Source organism: Anomaloglossus baeobatrachus, chromosome 6 (genome assembly GCF_048569485.1).
Source record: "Anomaloglossus baeobatrachus isolate aAnoBae1 chromosome 6, aAnoBae1.hap1, whole genome shotgun sequence".
NCBI classification, from domain to species: domain Eukaryota; kingdom Metazoa; phylum Chordata; class Amphibia; order Anura; family Aromobatidae; genus Anomaloglossus; species Anomaloglossus baeobatrachus.
In genome coordinates this window covers 520699213-520727031 of record NC_134358.1, presented here as the reverse complement: position 1 = coordinate 520727031, position 27819 = coordinate 520699213, and the positions used below count along the sequence as shown (strand labels likewise).

At 49.4% G+C, this 27819-nt stretch overlaps 1 protein-coding gene across 2 annotated transcripts in view; it reads right to left on the bottom strand.

Moving 5' to 3' along the window:
- EPC1 (enhancer of polycomb 1) overlaps window positions 1–27819 on the bottom strand; it is a 166012-nt gene that overhangs the window by 54297 nt on the left and 83896 nt on the right. For both annotated transcript variants that reach the window (XM_075315488.1, XM_075315486.1), the window contains exons 2-6: window positions 22377–22536; window positions 21976–22121; window positions 21663–21869; window positions 14152–14300; window positions 1174–1318 (exon numbers count right to left, since the gene is read on the bottom strand). In XM_075315488.1, coding sequence (XP_075171603.1) covers window positions 1174–1318; window positions 14152–14300; window positions 21663–21869; window positions 21976–22121; window positions 22377–22476 — 747 coding nt within the window. In that variant the 5' untranslated portion in view covers window positions 22477–22536. The remainder of the gene's footprint in view (window positions 1–1173; window positions 1319–14151; window positions 14301–21662; window positions 21870–21975; window positions 22122–22376; window positions 22537–27819) is intronic.

The following is a 27819-nucleotide window of genomic DNA, read 5'->3' as shown; positions in this document are numbered from 1 at the left end:
GAGCCGTGGGCGGCGCCAGGAAAGTGCGGGAATCTGGGGTCCCCACAGTGATCAGTGAGTGGGGAGGAAACATACAGGATGCTCCGGCCCTCACATCCGACGTCAGGTCGGCAGTCCCGCCCTTACCCCTGACAGGCAGGCCCGGAGGCGGAATTTTTGCTACTAGGCCGCGATGAAGCCGGGGACTAAATTTGAGACCGCGCCCGACAAGCAGGCACGGTCGGCGCGGAAGTCCGCCGGCCTTCTCAATTCAGCAGCTGCTGCAGCGTCCGGGAAGAAGGCGCTCCCTGCACAGTCCCCATGGGGACACAGAGTACCTTAGAGTTGCAGGGCCCGGTCCCTGAGGATGAATAGACTCCGGTCCGGCAGATTCCCACAGGGGCTGCGGAGGGAGCACGGTCCCAGTAAATGGATGACCGGTCAGGATCCCACTTCTCCCAGAGCCGCTAAGGGATGGTGAAGGAGACGGCATGAGGCTCCGGCCTTTGTACCCGCAATGGGTACCTCAACCTTAACAACACCGCCGACGTAGTGGGGTGAGAAGGGAACATGACTGGGGGCCCCGTGGGAGCCCTCTTTTCTTCCAACCGATATAACTAATATGAGAACGCATGAGTGGATGTGTGCCTCCTTCCACACAAAGCATAAAACTGAGGAGCCCGTGATCCACGGGAGGGTGTATAGGCAGAGGGGAGGGGTTACACTTTTTAAAGTGTAATACTTTGTGTGGCCTCCGGAGGCAGAAGCTATACACCCAATTGTCTGGGTCTCCCAATGGAGCGACAAAGAAACACAGTATTTTCCATTTCAGCCAGAAAAAAAACCCCAGTATTTTGCTGGTACTGTAAAAAGCAGCATTTAAATTTGCATAAATAGGTACTATTTATCACACAAACATGTGATCAATCATCGCCTTGTAGATACATTAAAAGAGCATGCATGATGAATTCCCAAAAATGTGCCTGGTGCAAAAAAAAACAAAAAACCAAAAACACCAAGCACAAAATGAAAAAAAAAAAAAAAAAGTCTAAATGCAGCAAGCAATGTAACCAATAGATGCTTTTCTTCCAGTTTGCTACAGCTGCAGCCGCCTACATGAACGTTTGATTTGTTAGATTTTTGTGCGACAATTGAGATTAGCAATGTTACATAGCGGACCGGTCTTCGTCTTACCTTGTTAATCTTAATTTCTATCGTATCTTGATGTTTAAACGGACTAGAAATAGGGATGATAGGGATGGCATAGGTGGGCTTCAATGGCTGACGTTGTGCCATTACCTCAGACACAATCTCTCCATTATAATCACCTAGGTTATACCTGCAAATAAAAAACAGTGAAATCATTGAAAATGGAAACTGATACGGCAAGAGTGGACAAGCACATCATTCTTCAAATGAAAAAAAGACCAAAGACTTAAGCTCCATGTGCAGCAGACTATGCTAAGCAAATGTTGGCCTAAGAAACAGTCTCATCTGGAAGCCTTTAGCTTTTTTATAGCTTAATGAGAGGGCAGTACTCAAAAATGAATTCAGGAAAATACCATTTATGCAACTAGCTAGAGGTGTAGTTTAACAAAGGCTCCTTAACACCCAAAATAATGTAACTGAATGTGATAAAATAATGTACCAACGTGTGATATACTGCAATTAATGGCAACCAGTCATCAGCTTCATAATGCCCAAACCACATGAATCTGCTGCCAAACCTTGGCCGGCTCACCCCAGCATGGCTCCTGGTGACTGACCGGTCCATCCTTATGTACTCCTGATGGAGAGACCTGTCAATCATCTACAGCACTGCTGGGGAGAGCTGTCTGACTGGTGGCACTGGATTACTCTAGTCTCCAGTTTTCTTTTCTCACTGAGATGAAGGGAATTTTGTTACTTACCGTAAATTCCTTTTCTTCTAGCTCCTATTGGGAGACCCAGACGATTGGGTGTATAGCACTGCCTCCGGAGGCCACACAAAGCAATTAACCTAAAAAGTGTAAGGCCCCTCCCCTTCTGGCTATACACCCCCAGTGGGATCACTGGCTCACCAGTTTCAGTGCAAAAGCAAGAAGGAGGAAAGCCAATAACTGGTTTAAACAAATTCACTCCGAAGTAACGTCGGAGAACTGAAAAACCATTCAACATGAACAACATGTGTACCCGAAAAACCACCAAAAATCCCGAAGGACAACAGGGCGGGTGCTGGGTCTCCCAATAGGAGCTAGAAGAAAAGGAATTTACGGTAAGTAACAAAATTCCCTTCTTCTTCGGCGCTCCATTGGGAGACCCAGACGATTGGGACGTCCAAAAGCTGTCCCTGGGTGGGTAAAGAAATACCTCATGTTAGAGCTGCAAAGACAGCCCTCCCCTACGGGGAGGCAACCGCCGCCTGCAGGACTCTTCTGCCTAGGCTGGCGTCCGCCGAAGCATAGGTATGCACCTGATAATGTTTGGTGAAAGTGTGCAGACTCGACCAGGTAGCTGCCTGGCACACCTGTTGAGCCGTAGCCTGGTGTCGTAATGCCCAGGACGCACCCACGGCTCTGGTAGAATGGGCCTTCAGCCCTGATGGAACCGGAAGCCCAGCAGAACGGTAGGCTTCAAGAATTGGTTCTTTGATCCATCGAGCCAGGGTGGCTTTGGAAGCCTGCGACCCCTTGCGCTGGCCAGCGACAAGGACAAAGAGTGCATCAGAGCGGCGCAGGGGCGCCGTGCGGGAAATGTAGATTCTGAGTGCTCTCACCAGATCTAACAAATGTAAATCCTTTTCATACCGGTGAACCGGATGAGGACAAAAAGAAGGTAAGGAGATATCCTGATTAATATGAAACGAGGATACTACCTTAGGGAGAAACTCCTGAATGGGGCGCAGCACTACCTTGTCCTGGTGGACCACCAGGAAGGGAGCCTTGGATGACAGCGCTGCTAGCTCAGACACTCTCCGAAGAGACGTGATCGCTACCAGAAAGGCCACTTTCCGTGATAGTCGAGAGAGTGAAACATCCGTCAGAGACTCGAAAGGCGGCTTCTGGAGAGCAACTAGTACCCTGTTCAGATCCCATGGATCTAACGGCCGCTCGTACGGGGGGACGATATGACCAAACCCCCTGCAGGAACGTGCGTACCTGCGGACGTCGTGCTAGACGCTTCTGAAAAAAACACCAATAGCGCCGAGACTTGCCCTTTAAGGGAGCCGAGCGACAAGCCCTTTTCCAACCCAGATTGCAGGAAGGAAAGAAAAGTAGGCAATGCCAATGGCCAGGGGGACACTCCTTGTACAGAGCACCAGTAAAAGAAAATCTTCCACTTCCGTGGTAGATCTTAGCATACGTGGGCTTCATAGCCTGTCTCATGGTGGCAACGGCCCCGTGGGATAATCCTGAGGACACTAGGATCTAGGACGCAATGGCCACACAGTAGGTTCAGGGCCGTAGAATTCAGATGGAAAAACGGCCCTTGGGACAGTAAGTCTGGCCGGTCTGGTAGTGCCCACGGTTGACCGACCGTGAGATGCCTGTCGCCAGAGCTCTTTGATCGTCATGAAAACCGGGACCTTGCTGTTGTGCCGATTCGTGAAACCCGTCCGGGTACAGAGACCATTCTCCTGCGCCCACGCCCTGGTGACTGAGGAAGTCTGCTTCCCAGTTTTCTACGCCCGGGATGTGAACTGCGGATATGGTGTATGCTCTGTCTACCACCCCTAGCAGAATCCGGCGGACTTCCTGGGAGGCTCGCCGACTGCGTAGTCCGCCTTGGTTGTTGATGTATGCCACCGCTGTGGATTGTCCGACTGAATTCGGATCTGTTTGCCTTCCAGCCACTGCAGGAAGTCTTGCAGGGCCATATGCACTGCCCAGAGCTCCAGACAATTGATCTGAAGAGTGGACTCCTCTGAAGAGAGTCCTTGATCGTCTGAGAAAGGGGGACGTTCCTGTGTAGGGACATCGACTTCCCCTCCCATTAGCGAAGAATGTTCTATTGAAGTGGACGCAGATGAAACTGCGTGAAAGGGACTGCCTCAGGATGAGGTGTCTCCTTGAAGGAGAGACTGCACCCCCGTCTGTAGTGACCAAAGTCCAGTGGAAGCTTCACCATCGCTGAGAGAGTGTGAAACCCCAAGCTAAGATATGCCAGCGATTGGGTTTAACTTTGAAAAGTTGAGGACCCACCCGAAACTCTGGGAAGTCTCCAGCGCCATGTTCAGGCTGTGTTGGCATGCCTCTTAAAAGAGTGCCTTGACAAGTAGATGGTCTAAGTAAGGGATCACATGGTGACCCTGAGAGTGCGGGAGTGGTCCCACTGCTGCCATGAACTTGGTGAAAACCCGTGGGGCTGTCGCCAGACCGAAGGGTAGGGCTACGAACCGAAGATGCTCGTCTTCAATAACGAATCGTAGCAAACGCCGGTGCTCTGGAGCAATCGGCACGTGGAGATAAGCATCCTGATGTCTATTGATGCTAGGAAATCTCCTTGAGACATTGAGGCAATGACGGAGCGGGGGGATTCCATCCGGAACCGCCTGGTTTTCACGTGCTTGTTGAGCAGTTTAAGGTCCAGAACGGAACGGAAGGAGTCGTCCTATTTTGTCACCCCGACCAGATCGGAGTAAAAAGTGTCTCTTGTTCCTGAGGAGGAACCGGGATTACGACTCCTACTGCCTGCAGAAGAGCCTCGGCTCGGCCGGTGAGGAAGTTTTTGCGACAAACTGTCTCTCACCCACCGGCCATTGACCTGTGGCAGTGAAATGTCGCTAAAGCGGGGGAGTCTGCCACCGACCGCGGACGCGGAGAGAGAGGGCTGAAAGTCATGAGGAAACCGCCTTGGTAGCGGTTCCTCCGGCTGCCTTCTCCGGGCGTGATTGAGCCCGCCAGGAACCTGCGCCCCTCTGAGCCTTTTGAGTCCTGTTGGACGAGGGCAATTGGGACGTGCCCGAGCCTGGGAAGGACCGAAACCTCGACTGTCCCTTCTCCTGATGGGTCTTGTTTGAGAGCTGGGGTAAGGAAGAATCCGTACCCTTGGACAGTTGAATGATTTAATCCAACTGCTCACGAAACAGTCTGTCACCACATAAAGGCAATCTGGTTAAGCACTTTTGTGGAAGCAGCATCTGCTCCAATCCCTTAACACTAGGAGCGTAACAACACGGAGTTGGCGGACGCCACTGACGTACGGCTCGTAGAGTCCAGGACAGCATAAACAGCTTGAGTCGCAATGCCGACATTGCGAGGTGAAGGACGCTACTGCGGCCAAGATGTACATGTGACCGCGTCCCTCTGCGCAATACTAGCTGAAATAGCTTGGAGTGCCTCTATGGCTGCGAATGCCGGGGCAACCGACCCGCCGATAGGGCTGTCTGTCAATGGCATCTTTAAGTGAATTCCCATCTTCCACTGCAACTATAGATCTAGCCGCAAGCCTGGAGATTGGGGGATCCACCCTTGGAGCGCTTGAGCACGTCAGGGGGGAAGAGACGAAGGGAATTTTGTTACTTACCGTAAATTCCTTTTCTTCTAGCTCTTATTGGGAGACCCAGACGATTGGGGTATAGCTACTGCCCTCCGGAGGCCACACAAAGCACTACACTAAAAAGTGCAAGGCCCCTCCCCTTCTGGCTATACCCCCCCGTGGTATCACGGGTACTCCAGTTTTAGTGCCAAAGCAAGAAGGAGGAAGCCAATAACTGGTTTAAACAAATTAACTCCGAGAAACATCGGAGAACCGAAAAAACCGTTCAACATGAACAACATGTGTACCCGCAAACCACAAAAAAATCCCGAAGGACAACAGGGCGGGTGCTGGGTCTCCCAATAAGAGCTAGAAGAAAAGGAATTTACGGTAAGTAACAAAATTCCCTTCTTCTTCAGCGCTCTATTGGGAGACCCAGACGATTGGGACGTCCAAAAGCTGTCCCTGGGTGGGTAAAGAAATACCTCATGTTAGAGCTGCAAAAAAACAGCCCTCCCCTACGGGGAAGTCACTGCCGCCTGCAGGACTCTTCTACCTAAGCTGGCATCCGCCGAAGCATAGGTATGCACCTGATAATGCTTGGTGAAAGTGTGCAGACTGGACCAGGTTGCTGCCTGGCACACCTGTTGAGCCGAAGCCTGGTGTCGTAATGCCCAGGACGCACCCACGGCTCTGGTTGAGTGGGCTTTTAGCCCTGAAGGAACCGGAAGCCCCGCAGAGCGGTAGGCCTCTAGAATTGGTTCTTTGATCCATCGAGCCAGGGTGGCTTTAGAAGCCTGCAATCCCTTGCGCGGACCAGCGACAAGGACAAAAAGAGCATCGGAACGGCGCATGGGCGCCGTTCGGGAAATGTAGATTCTGAGTGCTCTCACCAGATCTAGCAAACGTAAGTCCTTTTCATACCGGTGAACCGGATGAGGGTAAAAGGAAGGCAAGGATATATCCTGATTAAGATGAAACGAGGATACGACCTTAGGGAGAAACTCCGGAATGGGGCGCAGCACTACCTTGTCCTGGTGGAACACCAGGAAAGGAGCCTTGGATGACAAAGCTGCCAGCTCAGACACTCGCCGAAGCGATGTGATCGCGACAAGAAACGCCACTTTCTGTGACAGGCGAGAAAAGGAAACGTCCTTTAGAGGCTCGAAGGGCGGCTTTTGCAGAGCAACAAGTACTCTGTTCAGATCCCATGGATCTAACGGCCGCTTGTACGGGGGCACAATATGACAGACCCCCTGTAGGAACGTACGCACCTTAGGAAGACGTGCTAGACGCTTCTGAAAAAACACCGACAGTGCCGAGACTTGCCCTTTAAGGGAGCTGAGCGACAAGCCCTTTTCCAACCCCGATTGCAGGAAGGAAAGAAAGGTGGGCAATGCAAATGGCCAAGGGGATACTCTCTGTGCAGAGCACCAAGATAAGAAAATCTTCCACGTTCTGTGGTAGATCTTAGCAGACGTTGACTTCCTAGCTTGTCTCATTGTGGCTACGACTCCTTGAGATAATCCTGCAGACGCTAGGATCCAGGACTCAATGGCCACACAGTCAGGTTCAGGGCCGCAGAATTCTGATGGAAAAACGGCCCTTGGGACAGTAAGTCTGGTCGGTCTGGCAGTGACCACGGTCGACCGACCGTGAGATGCCACAGATCCGGATACCACGATCTCCTCGGCCAGTCTGGGGCGACGAGTATGACGCGGCTGCAATCGGATCTGATCTTGCGTAACACTCTGGGCAAGAGTGCCAGAGGTGGAAAGACGTATGGGAGCCGGAACTGCGACCAATCTTGAACCAATGCGTCTGCCGCCAGAGCTCTTTGATCGCGCGACCTCGCCATGAATGCCGGGACCTTGTTGTTGTGCCGGGACGCCATTAGGTCGACGTCCGGCACTCCCCATCGGCGACAGATTTCCTGAAACACGTCCGGGTGAAGGGACCATTCCCCTGCGTCCATGCCCTGGCGACTGAGGAAGTCTGCTTCCCAGTTTTCTACGCCGGGGATGTGAACTGCGGATATGGTGGAGGCCGTGGCTTCCACCCACATCAGAATCCGCCGGACTTCCTGGAAGGCTTGCCGACTGCGTGTCCCCCCTTGGTGGTTGATGTATGCCACCGCTGTGGAGTTGTCCGACTGAATTCGGATCTGCCTTCCTTCCAGCCACTGCTGGAAGGCTAGTAGGGCAAGATACACTGCTCTGATTTCCAGAACATTGATCTGAAGGGTGGACTCCTGCGGAGTCCACGTCCCCTGAGCCCTGTGGTGGAGAAACACTGCTCCCCACCCTGACAGACTCGCATCTGTCGTGACCACTGCCCAGGATGGGGGCAGGAAGGATCTTCCCTGAGACAATGAGGTGGGAAGGAGCCACCATTGTAGAGAGTCCTTGGCCGTCTGGGAAAGAGAGACTTTCCTGTCCAGGGACGTTGACTTCCCGTCCCATTGGCGGAGAATGTCCCATTGAAGTGGACGCAGATGAAACTGCGCAAAGGGAACTGCTTCCATGGCTGCCACCATCTTCCCGAGGAAGTGCATGAGGCGCCGTAAGGGGTGCGACTGGCCCTGAAGGAGGGATTGCACCCCTGTCTGTAGTGACCGCTGCTTGTTCAGCGGAAGCTTCACTCTCGCTGCTCGAGTATGGAACTCCATGCCAAGATACGTTAGTGACTGTGTCGGAGACAGATTCGACTTTGGAAAGTTGATGATCCATCCGAACGTCTGTAGAGTCTCCAGTGTAGCATGTAGACTGAGTTGGCATGCCTCTTGAGAGGGTGCCTTGACAAGTAGATCGTCTAGGTAAGGGATCACCGAGTGTCCCTGAGAGTGCAAGACCGCTACCACTGCCGCCATGACCTTGGTGAAAACCCGTGGGGCTGTCGCCAGACCGAATGGCAGAGCTACGAACTGAAGATGTTCGTTTCCTATCACAAAACGTAGAAAACGTTGATGTTCTGTAGCAATTGGCACGTGGAGATAAGCATCTTTGATGTCTATTGAGGCAAGGAAGTCTCCTTGAGACATTGAGGCCACGACAGAGCGGAGGGTTTCCATCCGGAACCGCCTGGCGTGCACATGTTTGTTGAGCAGCTTTAGATCCAGAACAGGACGGAACGAGCCGTCCTTTTTTGGAACCACAAAGAGATTGGAGTAAAACCCTCTCCCTTGTTCCTGAGGCGGTACAGGAACCACTACTCCTTCCGCTCTTAGGGAGTCCACCGCCTGCAGCAGGGCATCTGCTCGGTCTGGATGTGGGGAGGTTCTGAAGAACCGAGCTGGAGGACGAGAACTGAACTCGATTCTGTACCCGCGAGACAAAATGTCTGTCACCCACCGGTCTTTGACCTGTGACATCCAAATGTCGGAAAAGCGGGAGAGCCTGCCCCCGACCGGAGATGCGGAGGGGGGGAGCTGGAAGTCATGAGGTAGCCGCTTTGGAAGCGGTTCCTCCATTTGCTTTCTTGGGGCGCGCGTGAGCCCGCCAGGAATCTGAGCTTCTTTGCGTCCTCTGAGTCCCTTTGGACGAGGAGAATTGTGTCTTGCCCGAACCTCGAAAGGACTGAAACCTCTGCTGCCATTTTTTCTGCTGAGGTTTGCTTGATCTGGGCTGGGGCAAAGAAGAGTCTTTACCCTTGGACTGTTTAATGATGTCAGCCAATGGCTCGCCAAACAGTCTATCTCTAGATAAAGGCAGGCTGGTTAAACATTTTTTGGAACCAGCATCTGCTTTCCAGTCCTTTAACCACAAGGCTCTGCGCAAAACTACCGAATTGGCGGACGCCATTGAGGTGCGGCTGGTAGATTCTAGGACCGCATTGATAGCGTAAGACGCAAACGCGGACATCTGCGAGGTAAGGGACGCCACTTGCGGCACCGCTGGATGTAAGATAGCATCCACTTTTGCTAACCCTGCTGAAATAGCTTGGAGTGCCCATACGGCTGCGAATGCTGGAGCAAACGACGCGCCGATAGCTTCATAGACAGATTTTAACCAGAGGTCCATCTGTCTGTCATTGGCATCCTTAAGTGAAGCGCCATCCTCCACTGCAACTATGGATCTAGCTGCAAGTTTGGAAATCGGGGGGTCAACTTTTGGACACTGGGTCCAGCGCTTGACCACATCAGGGGGGAAAGGAAAACGTGTATCCTTAGAACGTTTAGAGAAACGCCTTTCTGGATGAGCGTCGTGTTTCTGGATTGACTCTCTGAAGTCAGAGTGATCCAAGAAAGCACTTAATTTACGCTTGGGATAGAGAAAACGAAACTTTTCCTGCTCTGCAGCTGCCTCCTCTGCAGAAGGGGCTGGGGGCGAAATATCCAACAGTCTATTGATGGCTGAGATAAGCTCGTTTACCATGGCGTCCCCATCCGGGGTATCCAGATTGAGAGGGGTTCCAGGATAAGACTCCTGATCACTCTCATCAGACGCATCACAGAGCGACTGATTGCGCTGAGACCCTGAGCAGTGTGATGACGTTGAGGGTCTTTCCCAGCGAGCCCGCTTAGGGTGGCTGGGGCTATCATCTGAGTCATAATACTCAGCCTGTGAAGCCGGGGACCCCCTTGCAGTCTGGATTAAATCCAACTGAGGGGGATTAGAGGACAGAGACCTCGCCGTGTCTATAGACTGAGCCCCAGGCATGGATTGCAAAGTTTCAAGGATTTTTGCCATAGTCACAGACATATTATCAGCAAAAACTGCAAAGTCTGTCCCTGACACCGGGGCAGGACTTACAGGCGTCTCAGCCTGGGTCACTATCTCTCCTGACTCCGGCTGGCGAAGCAGCACCGGATCTGAGCATTGCACACAATGGGGGTCCTTGGAGCCTGCTGGTAGAGCAGCCCCACATGCAGCACACGCAGTGTACACAGCCCTAGCCTTGGCAGCCTTGCGTTTTGTGGATGACATGTTGCTGCCTCCTCAGAGCGATCTGGGTATACAGCCAGGAAGCGACCTCACAGTGCAAGCAATAAGGAAATATATATATGTCCAGTGACACAGTACATTAATACACACTGAGGCACTAGAGGGGCCAGCTGAAAAGCCGCTTACCGCCCGCTTAAGAGCGGGTGTGTGATCTCCAAAGCCCCCTAGTCCAGGTCTCCCAGAGCCTTGCGTCCTTCCTCCAGCCAGACATGCATGTAATGGCTGCCGGCGTCCTGAGAGAGGAGGGGGGGCGGGCCCTGGGCGTTCCTGGCTAAGAGCGGGAAGCCTGCTTCCCTCTGTGCCTAGTGAGAGGGCTGGAGCATGTAAATCAGGCTCCAGCCCTCGTCGCTGCCGTGAAACAGCGTCTCTCCCCTACCCTGATTGACAGGGTGGGGGCGGGAACGAATCGGAGCTGCCGGCGTCCTAGGCCGCAAAAGCCGGGGACTAGATTTATAAACGCCACCGCCGTAAAAGCGCGGTCGGCGTGTCCCCGGCGAACTAAAAGTCACAGCAGCGCCGCCGGTCCAGCGGGGGTCGGCGCTGCGTTCCCACAACACAGAAAAAAATCCCCCAGTTAAACTGTAGGAACACTAGCTCTAGCGTTACGGTCCCTGGCGCACTACAACACCCAGCCAGCCCGGAGTGTGTCTGTGCCTGCCGGGGACACAGAGTACCTGTATGATGCAGGGCCTTGTCCCTGATGGTACTCCTGCTCGGCATCCACCAGGTGCTATGGGTCTGTGGATGGAGCCCGGCGTCAGAGCTTTGAGGCCGGCAGGATCCCACTTCCACAGAGCCCTACAAGGGGATGTGGAAGGAAAACAGCATGTGGGGCTCCAGCCCCTGTACCAGCAATAGGTACCTCAACCTTACAACACCATCCACGGGTGAGAAGGGAGCATGCTGGGGGCCCTATATGGGCCCTCTTTTCTTCCATCCGAAATAGTCAGCAGCTACTGCTGACTAAAATCTGTGGAGCTATGCATGGAATGTCTGACCTCCTTCGCACAAAGCTTGAAAACTGGAGTACCCGTGATACCACGGGGGGTATAGCCAGAAGGGGAGGTGCCTTGCACTTTTTAGTGTAGTGCTTTGTGTGGCCTCCGGAGGGCAGTAGCTATACCCCAATCGTCTGGGTCTCCCAATAGAGCGCTGAAGAAAATGCGTATCTTCAATACGGTTGGAGAAACGCTTATCGGGATAAGCGTGGTGTTCCTGGACTGCTTCTCTGGAGTCAGAGTGACCAGAAAAGTACTCAATATACGCTTGAGATACCGAAATAGGGATTTCTTCTGCTGTGAAGCTGACCCCTCCACAGGAGGAGTTGAGGGAGAAATACCCAACCTTCCATTGATGGACGCTATAAGATTATTCACTATAGCGTCACCATCCGGTTATCCGGATTGAGAGCGGTCTCAGGATCAGAGTCCTGAACAGCTACGTCTGCCTCATCATACAGAGAGTACTGTGATGAAGTCGAGGGCCGTTCTTAGGGAGCTCGCTTAGGCCGTCTGGGACTGTCGTCCGTGTCAGAGCCTGCACCCTGGGATGCATGGGACCCTCCTGGAGCCATGATTTGTTTCGAAACCAGGGTGGCCAGGGGCATTGAATCAACATTGCCCAAGGTCTGTCTGGACTGCAAAGTCTGTAAGATGTTAGTCATAGCCACAGACAATATATCAGCGGAAACTGCAACTCCGTCCCTGTCCCTGGACAGGGATCACAGGTGGTTCTTTTGGCCACCTGTAGCAGAGACCCCGTTGAGTAATTGCACACACTGGGGGTCCTGGAACAGTCGCATGCAGTACAAGCAGCATAGAAAGCCTGTGCCTTGGCACCCATGCCTTTTTTTTTTTTTTTTCTGCTGTTGCTGTCTAGCCATCTAGGAGCATTAGCCAAGAATATCGACCGTACAGTGCAATGTATAGCATACAAGCATGAAGTACAATAAACACTTCAGCACATGCAGTACAAGGAGCATAGAAAGCCTGTGCCTTGGCACCTTTGCTTTTCTGCTGCCGTTGTCTAGTTATTCAGGAGCATTAGCCAGGAAAAGCGACATACAGTGAATGTATAGCATACAAGCATGAAAATAACCACTGCAGCACATGCAATCCAAGCAGCATTGAAAGCTTGTGCCTTAGCACCCTTGCTTTTCTGCTGCTGTTGTCTAGTCATCAAGGAGCATTAGCCAAGAATAGCGACATGCAGTGAATGTACAAGCATGAAAATAAACTCTGCAGTACATGCAATCCAAGCAGCATTGAAAGCTTGTGCCTTAGCACCATTGCTGTTTGCTGCCGCTGTCTAGCCATCTAGGCGGGTAGACAGCCAAGAATAGCCCTTACAGTGCAATGTAAAGCATACAAGCATAAAGGACACATGACACTGCAGCACATGCAAGACAAGCAGCATATAGAGTCTGTGCTTTAGCACCCCTGATCTTTTGCTGCTGTTTCTAGGTCTGCATCCTGAAGAGCGACCGTACAAAAGTACAACAGGACACTTCGGCATTAGTGGGTCAGCACTTTAGTTGCCGCTTACCGCCCGCACAAAAGCGGGTGTGTGGCGCCGGAATCCTGTGCTGGTAGCTCAGTGTCTCCGTTTTCCCGCTCTGCGTGCCGGAATGGCTGCCGGCGTCCAGAGGAGAGGGGCGGGCCGAGGGCGTGCCCGAGACAAGAGCGGGAACCCGGCGCCCACTGTGTCTAGTAAAGGGGGCTGGAGAATGCAAATAAGGCTCCAGCCCTCGGCGCTGCTATAGAACAGAGTCTCTCCCTGTCCCTGAGTGACAGGGTGGGGGCGGGAACGAAGCGGCGCTAGGCCGCAAAAGCCGGGGACTAAAGTTAGAAGCGCCGCCGCCGTAAAAGCGCGGTCGGCGCGTCCCCGGCGCACTACAAGTCGCAGCTGCACCGCCGCTCCAGGGGCGGTCGGCGCGGCGGTCCCCACACGTAAAGTCCCCCAGTAATCTGCAGGGACTATAAGCCCAGCGCACAGCGCTACAGTCCCCGGCGCACTAGCACACCCAGCAAGCCTGGAGTGTGCGTGGCCTGCCATACGGGGACACAGAGTACCTGAAAGTTGCAGGGCCTTGTCCCTGAACGGCACTCCCGCTCCACATCCAGCAGGTTCTATGGGTCTGTGGATGGAGCCCGGCCTCAGGGCTTGGTGGCCGGAAAGATCCCACTTCCTCAGAGCCCCTCAGGGGGATGGGGAAGGAAAACAGTATGTGGGCTCCAGCCTCCGTACCAGCAATAGGTACCTCAACCTTACAAACCGCAAGTGGGGTGAGAAGGGAGCATGCTGGGGGCCCTAGTATGGGCCCTCTTTTCTTCCATCCGATATAGTCAGCAGCTACTGCTGACTGAACAGTGGAGCTTATGCATGGATGTGTGCCTCCTTCGCACAAAGCTTGAAAACTGGTGAGCCAGTGATCCCACTGGGGGTGTATAGCCAGAAGGGGAGGGGCCTTACACTTTTTAGTGTAATTGCTTTGTGTGGCCTCCGGAGGCAGTGCTATACACCCAATCGTCTGGGTCTCCCAATGGAGCGCCGAAGAAATAAGGTTTTATAGTAATCAATGCAAAAAAAAAAAAAAAATAATAATAATAATCTTTGCAAAAAGAATTAGAGGTCCGTTGCAAATTTACAGGCCCACTGGCTTCCTGCCTCCCTTAGTCAGGGGCCGCAGCTATTTCCACAGCACCACTATTACTGGATATACAGGAAAAAAAAATAAAATAAATACAGAATGTTAAAGTAGGAAAATACAGACCTCTTCTCCATGATTTCCAGTGTTAGATGCAGTAATTCACGCTTGCTTTTTTCCCGTCGTTTTATCATTTCTAGGATTGTTACAGCTCGGCTCAGGTCACGACGCAACTTAAGCATTTTCTCATAAGAAGCTTCGTCATTCTTTCGATTCTGTAGAATATAAAAAGTTGAAGAATTATAGAAACTGCAATAAAAACGTAGAAGAAATGGTGAACAAACAGACAAAAACGTTATGCACCGAGTAACACAAAGCAGAGAAAGTCCAAATATCTGCTCTGAAGTGTAAATTCTGCACAAATGCAATATTTATTTAGTAGAGAAAACCAAACTGGTTGCCATAGTTAAGTTTTCCTAAAAGCATGGTAGTCCTGTAATGTAAGAACTAAAACCAAAATATATGTTATGTTGCTTGCCCTAAAAAAAATTAAATAAATAAATTCAGTACATTGTACAATGGCCTCAAAATTGTTGGTTTTTATTTTTAACTCCTTAATGACCTATAACGTACATTTTAATCACGAGTTGCTAAGGGCTGTATGAAACTGGCTCATGAGACGAGCAGGCTTCATACCAAGAGATGCATGCTGTGTTACACAGCCAACATCTGCCTGTAACTGCAACGAATAAGGTTAATGGGACTTAGAAAAAAAAAATTTGTTATATATTATATATGTGTGTGTATGTATATATACACACACACACACACACTTTTTTTTATATTTTCAAATATAATACCAAATGTTTTTTTTATTTTTGAAGCAGGGAGGCGTGATTCAACTTTATCTACAAAAAGTTCATTTTAATCTATATTTTCAATTAACCTAATTTATTTGTACTTTAAAAACGTGTTTTTTATTTTTGCTGAAGAGGGGATGCATGGTCCATCTTATATATATATATATATATATATATATATATATATATATATATATATATATATATATATATATATATATATATATATATATAAAGTTTAGCTATTTAATTTCTATATTTATAGTACTTAATTTTTATATTTTATATTTTTTTTTTAGATACACACACACACACACACACACACACAACATACACATTATGCGCACACACACACACACAATTTAAAAATGTGTAAAGGAGAAGTAAAATATTAGTGAAAGTAAAATATGGAGTATTATAAATAAACTATTAAATAGCTAAACTTTTTATATGTGACATTGAACCCCTCTTCAACAAAATAATAAAGAAGGGAATTTTGTTTACTTACCGTAAATTCCTTTTCTTCTAGCTCCTATTGGGAGACCCAGACAATTGGGTGTATAGCTTCTGCCTCCGGAGGCCACACAAAGTTATTACACTTTAAAAAGTGTAACCCCTCCCCTCTGCCTATACACCCGCCCGTGCATCACGGGCCCATCAGTTTTGGTGCCAAAGCAGGAAGGAGGAAACTTATAAATTGGTCTAAGGTAAATTCAATCCGAAGGATGTTCGGAGAACTGAAACCATGAACCAAAGAACAATTGAACATGAACAACATGTGTACACAAAAGAACAACAGCCCGAAGGGAACAGGGGCGGGAGCTGGGTCTCCCAATAGGAGCTAGAAGAAAAGGAATTTACGGTAAGTAAACAAAATTCCCTTCTTTGTCGCTCCATTGGGAGACCCAGACAATTGGGACGTCCAAAAGCAGTCCCTGGGTGGGTAAAAGAATACCTTGATAAAAAAGAGCCGAAACAACGGTCCCTTCTTACAGGTGGGCCACTGCCGCCTGAAGGACTTGCCTACCTAGGCTGGCGTCTGCCGAAGCATAGGCATGCACCTGATAGTGTTTTGTAAAAGTGTGCAGACTCGACCACGTAGCTGCCTGACACACCTGCTGAGCCGTAGCCTGGTGCCGCAATGCCCAGGACGCACCTACAGCTCTGGTAGAATGGGCTTTCAGCCCTGAAGGAATCGGAAGCCCAGACGAACGGTAGGCTTCAAGAATCGGTTCCTTGATCCACCTAGCCAAGGTTGACTTGGAAGCCTGCGACCCCTTACGCTGTCCAGCGACAAGGACAAAGAGCGCATCAGAACGGCGCAGGGGCGCCGTGCGTGAAATGTAGAGCCTGAGTGCTCTCACAAGATCTAACAAGTGCAAATCCTTTTCACATTGGTGAACTGGATGAGGGCAAAAAGAAGGTAAGGCGATATCCTGATTGAGATGAAACGGGGATACCACCTTAGGGAGAAATTCCGGGACCGGACGCAGAACCACCTTATCCTGGTGAAACACCAGGAAGGGGGCTTTGCATGACAGCGCTGCTAGCTCAGACACTCTCCGAAGTGATGTGACTGCCACTAGGAAGGCCACCTTCTGCGAAAGGCGAGATAGAGAGACATCCCGCATCGGCTCGAAAGGTGGCTTCTGGAGAGCCGTCAGCACTCTGTTAAGATCCCAGGGTTCTAGCGGACGCTTGTAAGGTGGGACTATGTGGCAAACTCCCTGCAGGAACGTACGGACCTGCGGAAGCCTGGCTAGACGCTTTTGAAAAAACACGGAAAGCGCCGATACTTGTCCCTTGAGAGAGCCGAGAGACAAGCCCTTGTCCAATCCGGATTGAAGGAAAGAAAGAAAAGTGGGCAAGGCAAACGGCCAGGGAGTGAAACCCTGATCAGAGCACCAGGATAAGAAGATCCTCCAAGTCCTGTGGTAGATCTTGGCGGACGTTGGTTTCCTGGCCTGTCTCATGGTGGCAATGACCTCTTCAGATAACCCTGAGGACGCTAGGAGCCAGGACTCAATGGCCACACAGTCAGGTTGAGGGCCGCGGAATTCAGATGGAAAAATGGCCCTTGAGACAGCAAGTCTGGTCGGTCTGGGAGTGCCCACGGTTGACCCACCGTGAGGTGCCACAGATCCGGGTACCACGATCTCCTCGGCCAGTCTGGAGCGACGAGGATGGCGCGACTGCAGTCGGACCTGATCTTGCGTAATACTCTGGGCAGCAGTGCCAGAGGAGGAAATACATAAGGCAGTTGAAACTGCGACCAGTCCTGAACTAACGCGTCTGCCGCCAGAGCTCTGTGATCCTTGGACCGAGCCATGAATGCCGGGACTTTGTTGTTGTGCCGAGACGCCATTAGATCGACGTCCGGCGTTCCCCAGCGGCAATAGATCTCCCGAAACACGTCCGGGTGAAGAGACCATTCCCCTGCATCCATGCCCTGGCGACTGAGAAAATCTGCTTCCCAGTTTTCTACGCCCGGGATGTGAACTGCGGAGATGGTGGAGGCTGTGGCTTCCGCCCACAGCAGAATCCGCTGAACTTCTCGGAAGGCTTGAAGACTGCGAGTGCCGCCCTGGTGGTTGATGTACGCAACCGCCGTGGCGTTGTCCGACTGTATTCGGATCTGCCGTCCCTCCAGCCACCGCTGGAACGCCTTTAGGGCCAGATACACTGCCCTTATCTCCAGAACGTTGATCTGAAGGGAGGACTCTGTCGGAGTCCAGGTTCCCTGAGCCCTGTGGTGGAGGAAGACCGCTCCCCACCCTGACAGACTCGCGTCCGTCGTGACCACAGCCCAGGATGGGGGCAAGAAGGATTTTCCTTTTGACAAGGAAGTGGGAAGAAGCCACCACTGAAGAGAGGTCTTGGCTGTCCGTGACAGCGAAACGTTCCTGTCTAGGGACGTCGGCTTCTTGTCCCATTTGCGGAGGATATCCCATTGAAGTGGACGCAGATGAAACTGCGCAAAAGGAACTGCCTCCATTGCTGCCACCATCTTCCCTAGGAAGTGCATGAGGCGCCTCAAGGGGTGTGACTGACCCCGAAGAAGAGATTGTACCCCTGTCTGTAGTGAACGCTGTTTGTCCAGCGGGAGCTTCACTATCGCTGAAAGGGTATGAAACTCCATCCCGAGGTAAGTCAGCGATTGGGTCGGTGTCAAATTTGACTTTGGGAAATTGATGATCCACCCGAACCTCTGGAGAGTCTCCAGAGTGACGGTCAGGCTGTGTTGGCATGCCACCCTGGAGGGTGCCTTGACTAGAAGATCGTCTAAGTAAGGGATCACCGAGTGGCCCTGAGAGTGTAAGACCGCCACCACTGCTGCCATGACCTTGGTGAAGACCCGTGGGGCTGTCGCCAGGCCGAAAGGCAGTGCCACGAACTGAAGGTGCTCGTCCCCGATGGCGAAACGCAGGAAGCGGTGATGCTCGGGAGCGATTGGCACATGGAGATAAGCATCTTTGATGTCGACTGATGCTAGGAAGTCTCCTTGTGACATCGAGGCGATGACAGAGCGGAGAGATTCCATCCGAAACCTTCTGGTGCTCACATGCTTGTTGAGCAGCTTGAGGTCTAGAACGGGACGGAATGATCCGTCCTTTTTTGGCACCACGAACAAGTTGGAGTAGAATCCGTGACCATGTTCCTGAGGTGGAACGGGAATCACCACTCCTTCTGCCTTCAGAGTGTTTACCGCCTGAAAAAGTGCATCGGCTCGCTCGGGGGGCGGAGATGTTCTGAAGAAACGAGTCGGAGGACGAGAACTGAGCTCTATCCTGTAACCGTGAGACAGAATGTCTCTCACCCATCGGTCTTGGACATGTGGCCACCAGGCGTCGCAAAAGCGGAAGAGCCTGCCACCGACCGAGGATGCGGTTTGTGGAGACCGAAAGTCATGAGGAGGCCGCCTTGGGGGCGGCTCCTCCGGCGGTCTTTTTAGGACGTGACTTAGACCGCCATGCCGAAGAGTTGCTCTGGCCCTTCTGTGACCTGTTGGACGTGGAGGATTGGGACCTGGCTGAGGGCCGAAAGGACCGAAACCTCGATTGAATCTTTCGCTGCTGAGGTCTGTTCGGTTTAGACTGGGGTAAGGACGAGTCCTTTCCCTTGGATTGCTTGATAATTTCGTCCAATTGCTCGCCAAACAAGCGGTCGCCGAAAAATGGCAAACCGGTTAAGAACTTCTTGGAAGCAGAGTCTGCCTTCCATTCGCGTAGCCACATGGCCCTGCGGACTGCCACCGAATTGGCGGATGCTACCGCTGTACGGCTCACCGAGTCGAGGACCGCGTTCATGGCGTAGGATGAAAAAGCCGACGCCTGAGAAGTCAAAGACACGACCTGCGGAGTAGCGGTGCGTGTGACCGCCTTAATCTCAGACAAACAAGCTGAGATAGCTTGGAGCGCCCACACGGCTGCAAATGCTGGAGCAAAAGACGCACCTATGGCTTCATAGATGGATTTCATCAGGAGCTCTATTTGCCTGTCAGTGGCATCTTTGAGCGATGAACCATCTGCCACTGATACCACGGATCTAGCCGCCAGCCTAGAGACTGGAGGATCCACCTTGGGACACTGAGCCCAACCCTTAACTACATCAGGTGGGAAGGGGTAACGTGTGTCATGAAGGCGCTTAGTAAAGCGCTTGTCCGGATATGCTCTGTGCTTCCGGACAGCATCCCTGAAGTTAGAGTGATCGAAAAAAGCACTCCTTGTACGTTTGGGAAACCTAAACTGGTGTTTCTCCTGTTGTGAAGCTGACTCCTCAACAGGTGGAGTTGGAGGAGGAAGTTCTAGCACCTGGTTAATGGACGCTATAAGGTCATTTACAATGGCGTCTCCTTCAGGTGTATCAAGATTGAGAGCACCGTCCGGATCAGAGCCCTGAGCTGCAACGTCCGCCTCATCCTTCAGAGAGTCCTCATGCTGAGACCCTGAGCAGCGTGATGAAGTGGATGAAGGTCCCCAGCGAGCCCGCTTAGACGGTCTGTGACTACAGTCCGAGTCGGAGTCCTCCCCGTGGGACCTATGTGTCACCTCAGGAGCAGTTTGCTGCTCTAACCGAGGGGGGCCTGGGGTCAATGATTCAACAGTGCCCGGGGCCTGTGTTACCGGTCTGGACTGCAAAGCTTCAAGAATCTTAGCAGACCATTTGTCCATAGACTGAGCCATGGATTGTGAAAGGGAGTCAAAGTTTCTCAGCCAACACTGCAAACTCGGTCCCTGCCACCTGGACAGTAACAGCCGGTGGTTCTACCTGAGCCGAGGGTCCCACCAGTGCCTGAGGCTCCGGTTGAGTGAGTGTCACAGAGGCCGAGCATTGCACACAATGAGGGTAGGTGGAACCTGCAGGCAACATAGCCGCACAAGAGGTACAAGTTGCAAAATAAGCCTGTGCCTTGGCACCCTTGCTTTTTGCAGACGACATGCTGTTATCTCCTCTTAGCAAACAGTGAGGGTATATAGCTAAGCAAATACTGCAGCCGAGCAGAGCAAATGTATACTCAATATGGATATAGATATATATATATATATATATATACATACATACATACACACACACACACACTGCGGCACCCAGGGGGGCCAGCACCTGTAACAGGTGCGGCTTACCAACCGCGCTCAGCGGTTGTGTGTCCACCAGATTCCCTGCCTGGGCCTCCCAGAGTTATGGAGCTCTATCTGAAGTTCTCCTCCGGCAGCAGCGATGATAATAATGGCTGCCAGCGTTCTGTGAGGAGGAGGGAGCCGTGGGCGTGCCTTAAAAAGTGCGGGAATCTGGTGCCCCACGGTGCTCAGTGAGGGGGGAGGAGGATACTAAGTATGCTCCAGCCCTCACCGCTGACGTTCAGTCTAGCGTCCCGCCCTTGCCCCTGACTGGCAGGCCCGGGGGCGGGAATATGCGGTACTAGGCCGCAAAAGCCGGGGACTCGAGTTATAAGCGCGGCCGGCAAACAGGCACGGTCGGCGCGGTAGTCCCGGCGGCCCCAAACACAGCGCAGCTGCTGCAGTGTCCGATCCACAGGCGCTCTATGCGCCGTCCCCAAGGGGACACAGAGTACCTCAAAGAATCAGGGCCTGTCCCTGATGACATCCAGTCTCCTGTCCGTCAGGTTCCCACAGGGGCTGCGGAGGGAGCCCGGTCCCAGTGCCTGGTGACCGGCTAGGATCCCACTTCTCCCAGAGCCCCTAAGGGATGGGGAAGGAAAACGGCATGTGGCTCCAGCCTTTGTACCCGCAATGGGTACCTCAACCTTAACAGCACCGCCGACCAAAGTGGGGTGAGAAGGGAGCATGCCGGGGGCCCTGTGAGGGGCCCTCTTTTCTTCCATCCGATAAAGTCAGCAGCTGCTGCTGACTAAAATGTGGAGCTTGCGTGAATGTGTGCCTCCTTCAACACAAAGCATAAAACTGATGGGCCCGTGATGCACGGGAGGGTGTATAGGCAGAGGGGAGGGGTTACACTTTTTAAAGTGTAATAACTTTGTGTGGCCTCCGGAGGCAGAAGCTATACACCCAATTGTCTGGGTCTCCCAATGGAGCGACAAAGAAAATAAATATAATTGGTATTATGTTTGATAATAGAAAAACTGGGTAAATGTCACCTAAATTGCGATTTTCCTTTTCCCCTACCATAGAAAAAAAACAAAAAAAAAAAACCACAAAAAAATAAACCACCAAGAAGGTCATCAAATTAACATGGAACCCCAAATAATAGGAAGTACGGCTTGGCATACCAAAAATACCACCTAAAAGGTTTACTTACTTTTCGTGTCTGCATCTTCTCCGTACGTCTTCTGAAAGCTACGTAAGGATCACTGGTGCTGGAGCCGTCCCGCTTCTCCTGTTTCACTGCTGGTATAAGAGAAGAGCCGCGAGAGTTTTTCCTTTTCTTGATCCAATAGTCGTAAACCTCTGTGATCAAATCATCGTCTTCTTTCAGCAACAGTTTGGCCTCTTGGAGATTAACTGGCTGGAGTAAAAAGGAAAAAAATAAATAAAATAAAATTACCTTTTAGACATCTATAGCAAAATCATGGATTTCATTTCTCCTGAATTAAAACGGTCAGATAACTTACCTGTTGACCACTGCCTTTCTCTAATCGATCAATCATCTCTTCAAATTGAAGAGGAGAAATCTCAATTTTCTTATTAAGTTTGTTTACAAAAATCTCATCCTCAGAGTCCATGTCATAATCCGGCTGCTCGGCATCCAAACTAAAAGCTAAAGAAATAGTATATATATCAGTGTAAAAACATTTTTCTTGATTTAAATATTCTACACTTTATTACATGCAGTGCAGGCAAAAAAAAAATGAAAATCAGCTCAAAATAAAATATACAGTACACGGCGAGGGAAGAAGTGCTCTAAATGACAAAGATCACGTAAAGGACGAAAAAATATTAAATTAACAGCTAACGATGCACTCAACAGTGAGAAAGTCAATTATTTATTTGATGATGGAAGTGTAGTACTTACGCTGTATGTGAATGAGCTGCTTTGGCATCTTAAATTCCCCTGGGTACACAGATTCATAATAAGCGATGTTACTTTCTGCCTCCGGGACTGGAATAACCATGTTATCCCGCTTCTCTCCATATACCTGCAGTGCTGAAATGGCTCGCTGGAGATGATGTTCCTAGGAACAGAAAAGAAGATTAGATTTAGATGACTTCTAGCACAATTTACAGGAGGGCACAGGATTAATATAATATATGAAGACACTTATACACTTACTGGGGCTTAGCGACAAAGTTTTAGCGTTTTGGTCAGAAAATACATTTGGTTTGCGCACGTAGCGTTCTGCCTGTAGAAATTTCTGCAGCGATTTGAACAGCACACGTGCGCTTCAAATCGCTGCAGAAAGAGTCCGTAATGAAAGGAAAAAAAAAAAGCCGATTCCATGCGCTCTGACTGCAGCCCCTCCCATAGACAGAGCGGGCGCTGCAGGCAGAGCGCAGGAAAGAAGTGACGTCACTTCTTATAACGCGCGCTTCGGGCAGCAGCCGAAGCGCTGCGCTCTAAGACGCCACGTGCACACGGCTCCTGCATAATCTCCATTGATTATGCTGGGGACGCAGGACGCATGCAGTTACGCTGCGGTGCAGATCGCAGCGTAACTGCATGCAAATACGCAACGTGCGCACATAGCCTAATAATCGAGAAGGGAATCATTTTAATACCACATAGGAGATCAGAAAGGGCATTATCAATGCAAGCCATAAGTCACGGCCCCAACCCTCACTACTGGGGGTTAGAGATCAAACTGAGGGAATATAAAATATCGCTTTACAGAGATCCAGAAAAACAAACAATAAAAAATGAAACACATTTGGGCGAAAGCTAATTAATTACACAAGAATTATTCACAGTAATATGAGCCCCCAGCAGACTGAAAAAAAGATTGGTAACGCTTGATCCCTGCGGATAATTGGAACTAGACATCCATGGTAGGGGTGTTTCTGGGATATTCTATCCATCACTAGTATGGGTGGATCTGATTCATGGGGGTGGCAGGGATGTGACCCTACTAAGTATGACTTCAATGCTAAAATTTCACAGACCCTTGATATCGTTTATCCTTTAGCTATTCCTCCAGAGTCCCCCACCCCCATACAAAAGGTTTGTATAGTGGCTGCAGCCGATCACTGGGCTTAGCACTCTCAAGCCACCTGGATCTGCAAGACCCAGTAATTGGCTGCAGTAGTCACAAGTGTAGGGGTTATTAGAGATGGGTGAATAGTAACTGTGTTGGGATAATGCTTAACGTATACGAGGGGCGATCCAAAAGTAATGATAAATCGGTTATTTCTATTGCACACAAATTAAAATAAAGTATTTTCTTCTCTCTTAGGTACCCACTAGTCCAGGAAAAAAAACAAAAAAAAAAACCACTTACATAGGCCATGATTCCCGGGAGCTACATTCATTTGAATATGAACTGCCGAGAAGTGAACATCAAAATGGGGAAAAAAAAAACCGAGCTCAGAGCTGTCATCAAATACCTCTGCTTGGAAAAAATGACTACCAAAAGACATACACAGCGACTTGGTAGAAACATTAGAGGACTCTTCTCCTCCATATTCCACAGTTGCACGCTGGGCCAAGGAATTTAAGCTGGGAAGAACATCGACGGAAGATGAACATCGTGAAGGACGCCAATCCACTTCCCTCAATGAAGAAAACGTGAAAAAAGTTGAAGAAGTTGTATTGGCAGATCGAAGAGTGACTATCAGGCATGTAGCTGAGGTCACAGGGATCTCATATGGCAGTATTCAAAGAATCCTTGCAAAAGAATTGCATATGATTATTGTACTTGTCCCTATTATGTATACCCCTTTCCCATGTAAAGCGCCGTGGAATTGATGGCGCTATAATAAATAATAATAAAATAATAATAATAATATGAGAAAGGTCTCCGCGCGTTGGGTGCCAAAAATATTAACCGACGAGCAAAAGAAGAAACGAGTTGACATTTGAATAGCAAATCTCGAAAAGTTCCAAGCAGACAAGAATTTGTCACGTTTTTTGACCATGGACGAGACCTGGATCCACCACTTTGATCCCAAAACGAAACAACAATCGATGACATGGAAACGAGCCGACGAACCGACGCCGAAGAAATTCAAAGTGTCAAGCTCAGCAGGGAAGGTTATGGCGTCCGTTTTTTGGGACGCTGAAGGAATTATTATGGTGGACTATTTGGAGAAGGGAGCCACTATTACGGGCTCCTACTACGCAAAACAAATAAGAAGATTGCGGGAGGCTATCAAGGAGAAAAGCTGCAGTTGCCATGGCAACCATTGAAGAAGCGGGCTTTGAACTGGTGGAACACCCCGCCTATACGCCAGATCTAGCCTCCAGTGACTTCTTTCTCTTTCCTCAAGTAACACCTCTGGGGCAAGAAATTTGACAACAATAGCGATGTGATAACCGCTGTTGGGGATTTTTTGAGGGTCAAGATCAAGAATTTTTTTCGAAGGCAATTCTAAGTTTAGAAAAGAGATGGACTAAATGTATAGACTTGTTAGGAGACTATGTAGAAAAATATTTTTTTTTTAATACATTCATTGTGTTTATTGATCATTACTTTTGGATCGCCTCTCATACAGAGTACTATTCCATTGTCACAGCAAGTCCCCATTGACTTGTATTAGGTTCATTACTCGTGACGAATACCAAAATGGTACTATTGGATTCAATACAAGTAATTTGAAAAAGAATAGTTACTATTCGGCCATCACTAGACAGTATCACTGGATAAGTAATATACGAGTTTGTAGAGTTTATTTCTACACTTTGGAAGTTTATGAGAATATCAAATTAAAACACCTTATCCCTACTGGGTTTTTCTATCAATGTAATATTCTGAAAAACACCTGAAATTGCCAATAGGGGTCTGGTATTACTGGTCAGGAATGAAAGTAAAAAATCTAGCCAAATTCAATATAAAATAAATATTCAGTATACAGCACTGCGATATATAAAAGACAGGGTGATCATTTATGCACACTGCAGGGACTACTGCACGCTCAGACAATGTTCTATTTGGCATCAAGGGTCCAATTCATCAAGAATATTGCCAGATTTCTGGCATAAAATTGCTTGAAATTATGTAACATTTTAGCTCAAATCAAAATTGTGCAAACCTTTTACAATTTACTCCAGTCCCAAACAACTCTGATCCCAAACAGCTCTGAAAGCTTCTAGAATTTGAGCGAATCTCAGGCAGGTTACGGCATAGTCAAGCGTGCTTAGCAAGCTAATCATAACTTACAACACAAGGTGGCATAAATGTCAGAACCGTACTGCACACTAGCCCCTGACTACACGTCTGGCAGTGGCACATGGCAGTTGAAGGAAGCACTAAATTCATTAAAAAGGGGTACACATTAGGCCTCTTTTGTTGCAGGACCTGTGAGAGGTCATACCCATGTGACCTGGTATCCAGCTTTGCTGGCTGAGGCCCTGCCCCTTCTAATCACATTGGTATGACCTCACACAGGTCCTGCAACAAAGTAAATCGTTTGTATAATACTTATGCTAATTCAAACAGAGGGAGGGAATAACTATGAATATATTATCTGATCCTCAGCAGCGGTCACTCAACAAGCAGCTAATTTTATAAAACTTTACTGTTTTGGATTTCAAAACCTATACATCCGAGCTGAGCACTACTGGTATGTATAGAATCAGCCTGATAGTGCCAGTATAGCACTGGCCTTAAGTAATTGGTACCGTGTTTCCCCAAAAATAAGACAGGATCTCATATTTTTTGCACCTAAAAATAGGCTAGGGATTATTTTCAGAGGAGGTCTTAAATTTTTCTTTTTTTTTTTTTTACATGAACAATCCACATTTATTTTTGAAAGAAAAAAAAAAATAAATTAAAATAAACAAACATTTATTCAAATCTGGTCATATTGCATTCTGAATCATCAACATAACTCACCAAACCCTGTGTGTAAAGGCCCAGTCACACACAACGACTTACCGGCGATCCCGACAATGATATGACCTGATAAGGATCACTGGTAAGTTGCTGGGAGGTCGCTGGTGAGATGTGACACAGTGAGACCTTACCAGCGATGCAGTAACAATGCAGGTCGCAGTAGCGACCTGTATAACGATCTCAGCAGTCACTGTGAGCCTGTCACACAGTGTCACACACAGCGATGCGTCCTGCCCAGCAGGACATCGCCTTTGAAGAAAATGGTCCAGGACATTCAGCAACGACTAGAGATCTCACAGCAGGGGCCTGATCGCCGGTAGGTGTCACATATAATGAGATCGCTAACGGGATCGCTACTGCGTCACGGAAACGGTGACTCAGCAACGATCTCGTTAGCGATCTCGCTGTGTGTGACGGGACCTTAACACGTGTGTATTATCTATCCATGTATTATCCATCTCTTATCCATCCATATACACCAGCCTATTTTCACTTCAGCTTTAGATTCCCGCGACTACCTTTGGTCACATGATGTGATGTCAAAGGTCCTGTTACAGTGTTATCAAGACAAACCTGGTGCCCCTAGGAGAATGGGTGCGCTGTGAAAAATTTCCCAGTTTGCTCTCCCATCCTACTAATTCCAGTCCTGTATAGCAGCCTGTCTCCTGTTCAGTTCTTTTAGACTCCTGCAATTAAAGAGACCTGTGATCACATGACTGTAAAGTCAAAGGTCCTTAAACAAAAATGTACCTTGGAATACAACTGCTGGGGCCCCTAAGAGCGTGGGGCCCTGAGAAATTGTGAAGTTTGATCCCAATAATACCAGCAATGACAAAACTGGAACTTATTTGTGGAGTAGGGCTTATATTTCAAGCATACTCCAAAAATCCTGTTTAAATCATACTAGGTCTTATTTTTGGGGAAACACTGTATATAACATATTCTAACCCTACTGTCTCATTTGTGTCCCTTTTATAGGATTACACAACAATAAAATGGTCTAAAAGTTGCAGGAATTCATGACAGAGCCAGCACAGATGGCTGGAGCCACAGCAGATGCTCTACTAACAAATGCTAATCCATCACATTGCTCATAAACGGCATGCAAATACTCTAAGGCTATGTGCGCACAGGGAAAATGGAATTTTCTTGAGAAAATTCCGCATGCTCTCAAAGATTACCGGACCCGCGGTAAAAAACCGCGGCAAACCGCACCCGAAAACCGCATGCGGTTTGCCGCGGTTTCACCGCGGTATTGTTCGCAGTATTGCCGCGTGCGGGTTGGGATGTGCTTTATTGCATTCAATGCAATAAAGCACATTGAAAAAAGAAAAAAAAAAAAGTCATTTAATTCTGAGATAGTAGATAGATAGACAGAAAAATAGATAGAGGGATAGATAGACAGATAGATAGAGAACAGATCGCTACATTTCCCACGGTCGGCAGTGAGTTCACATTACCGGCCGTGGG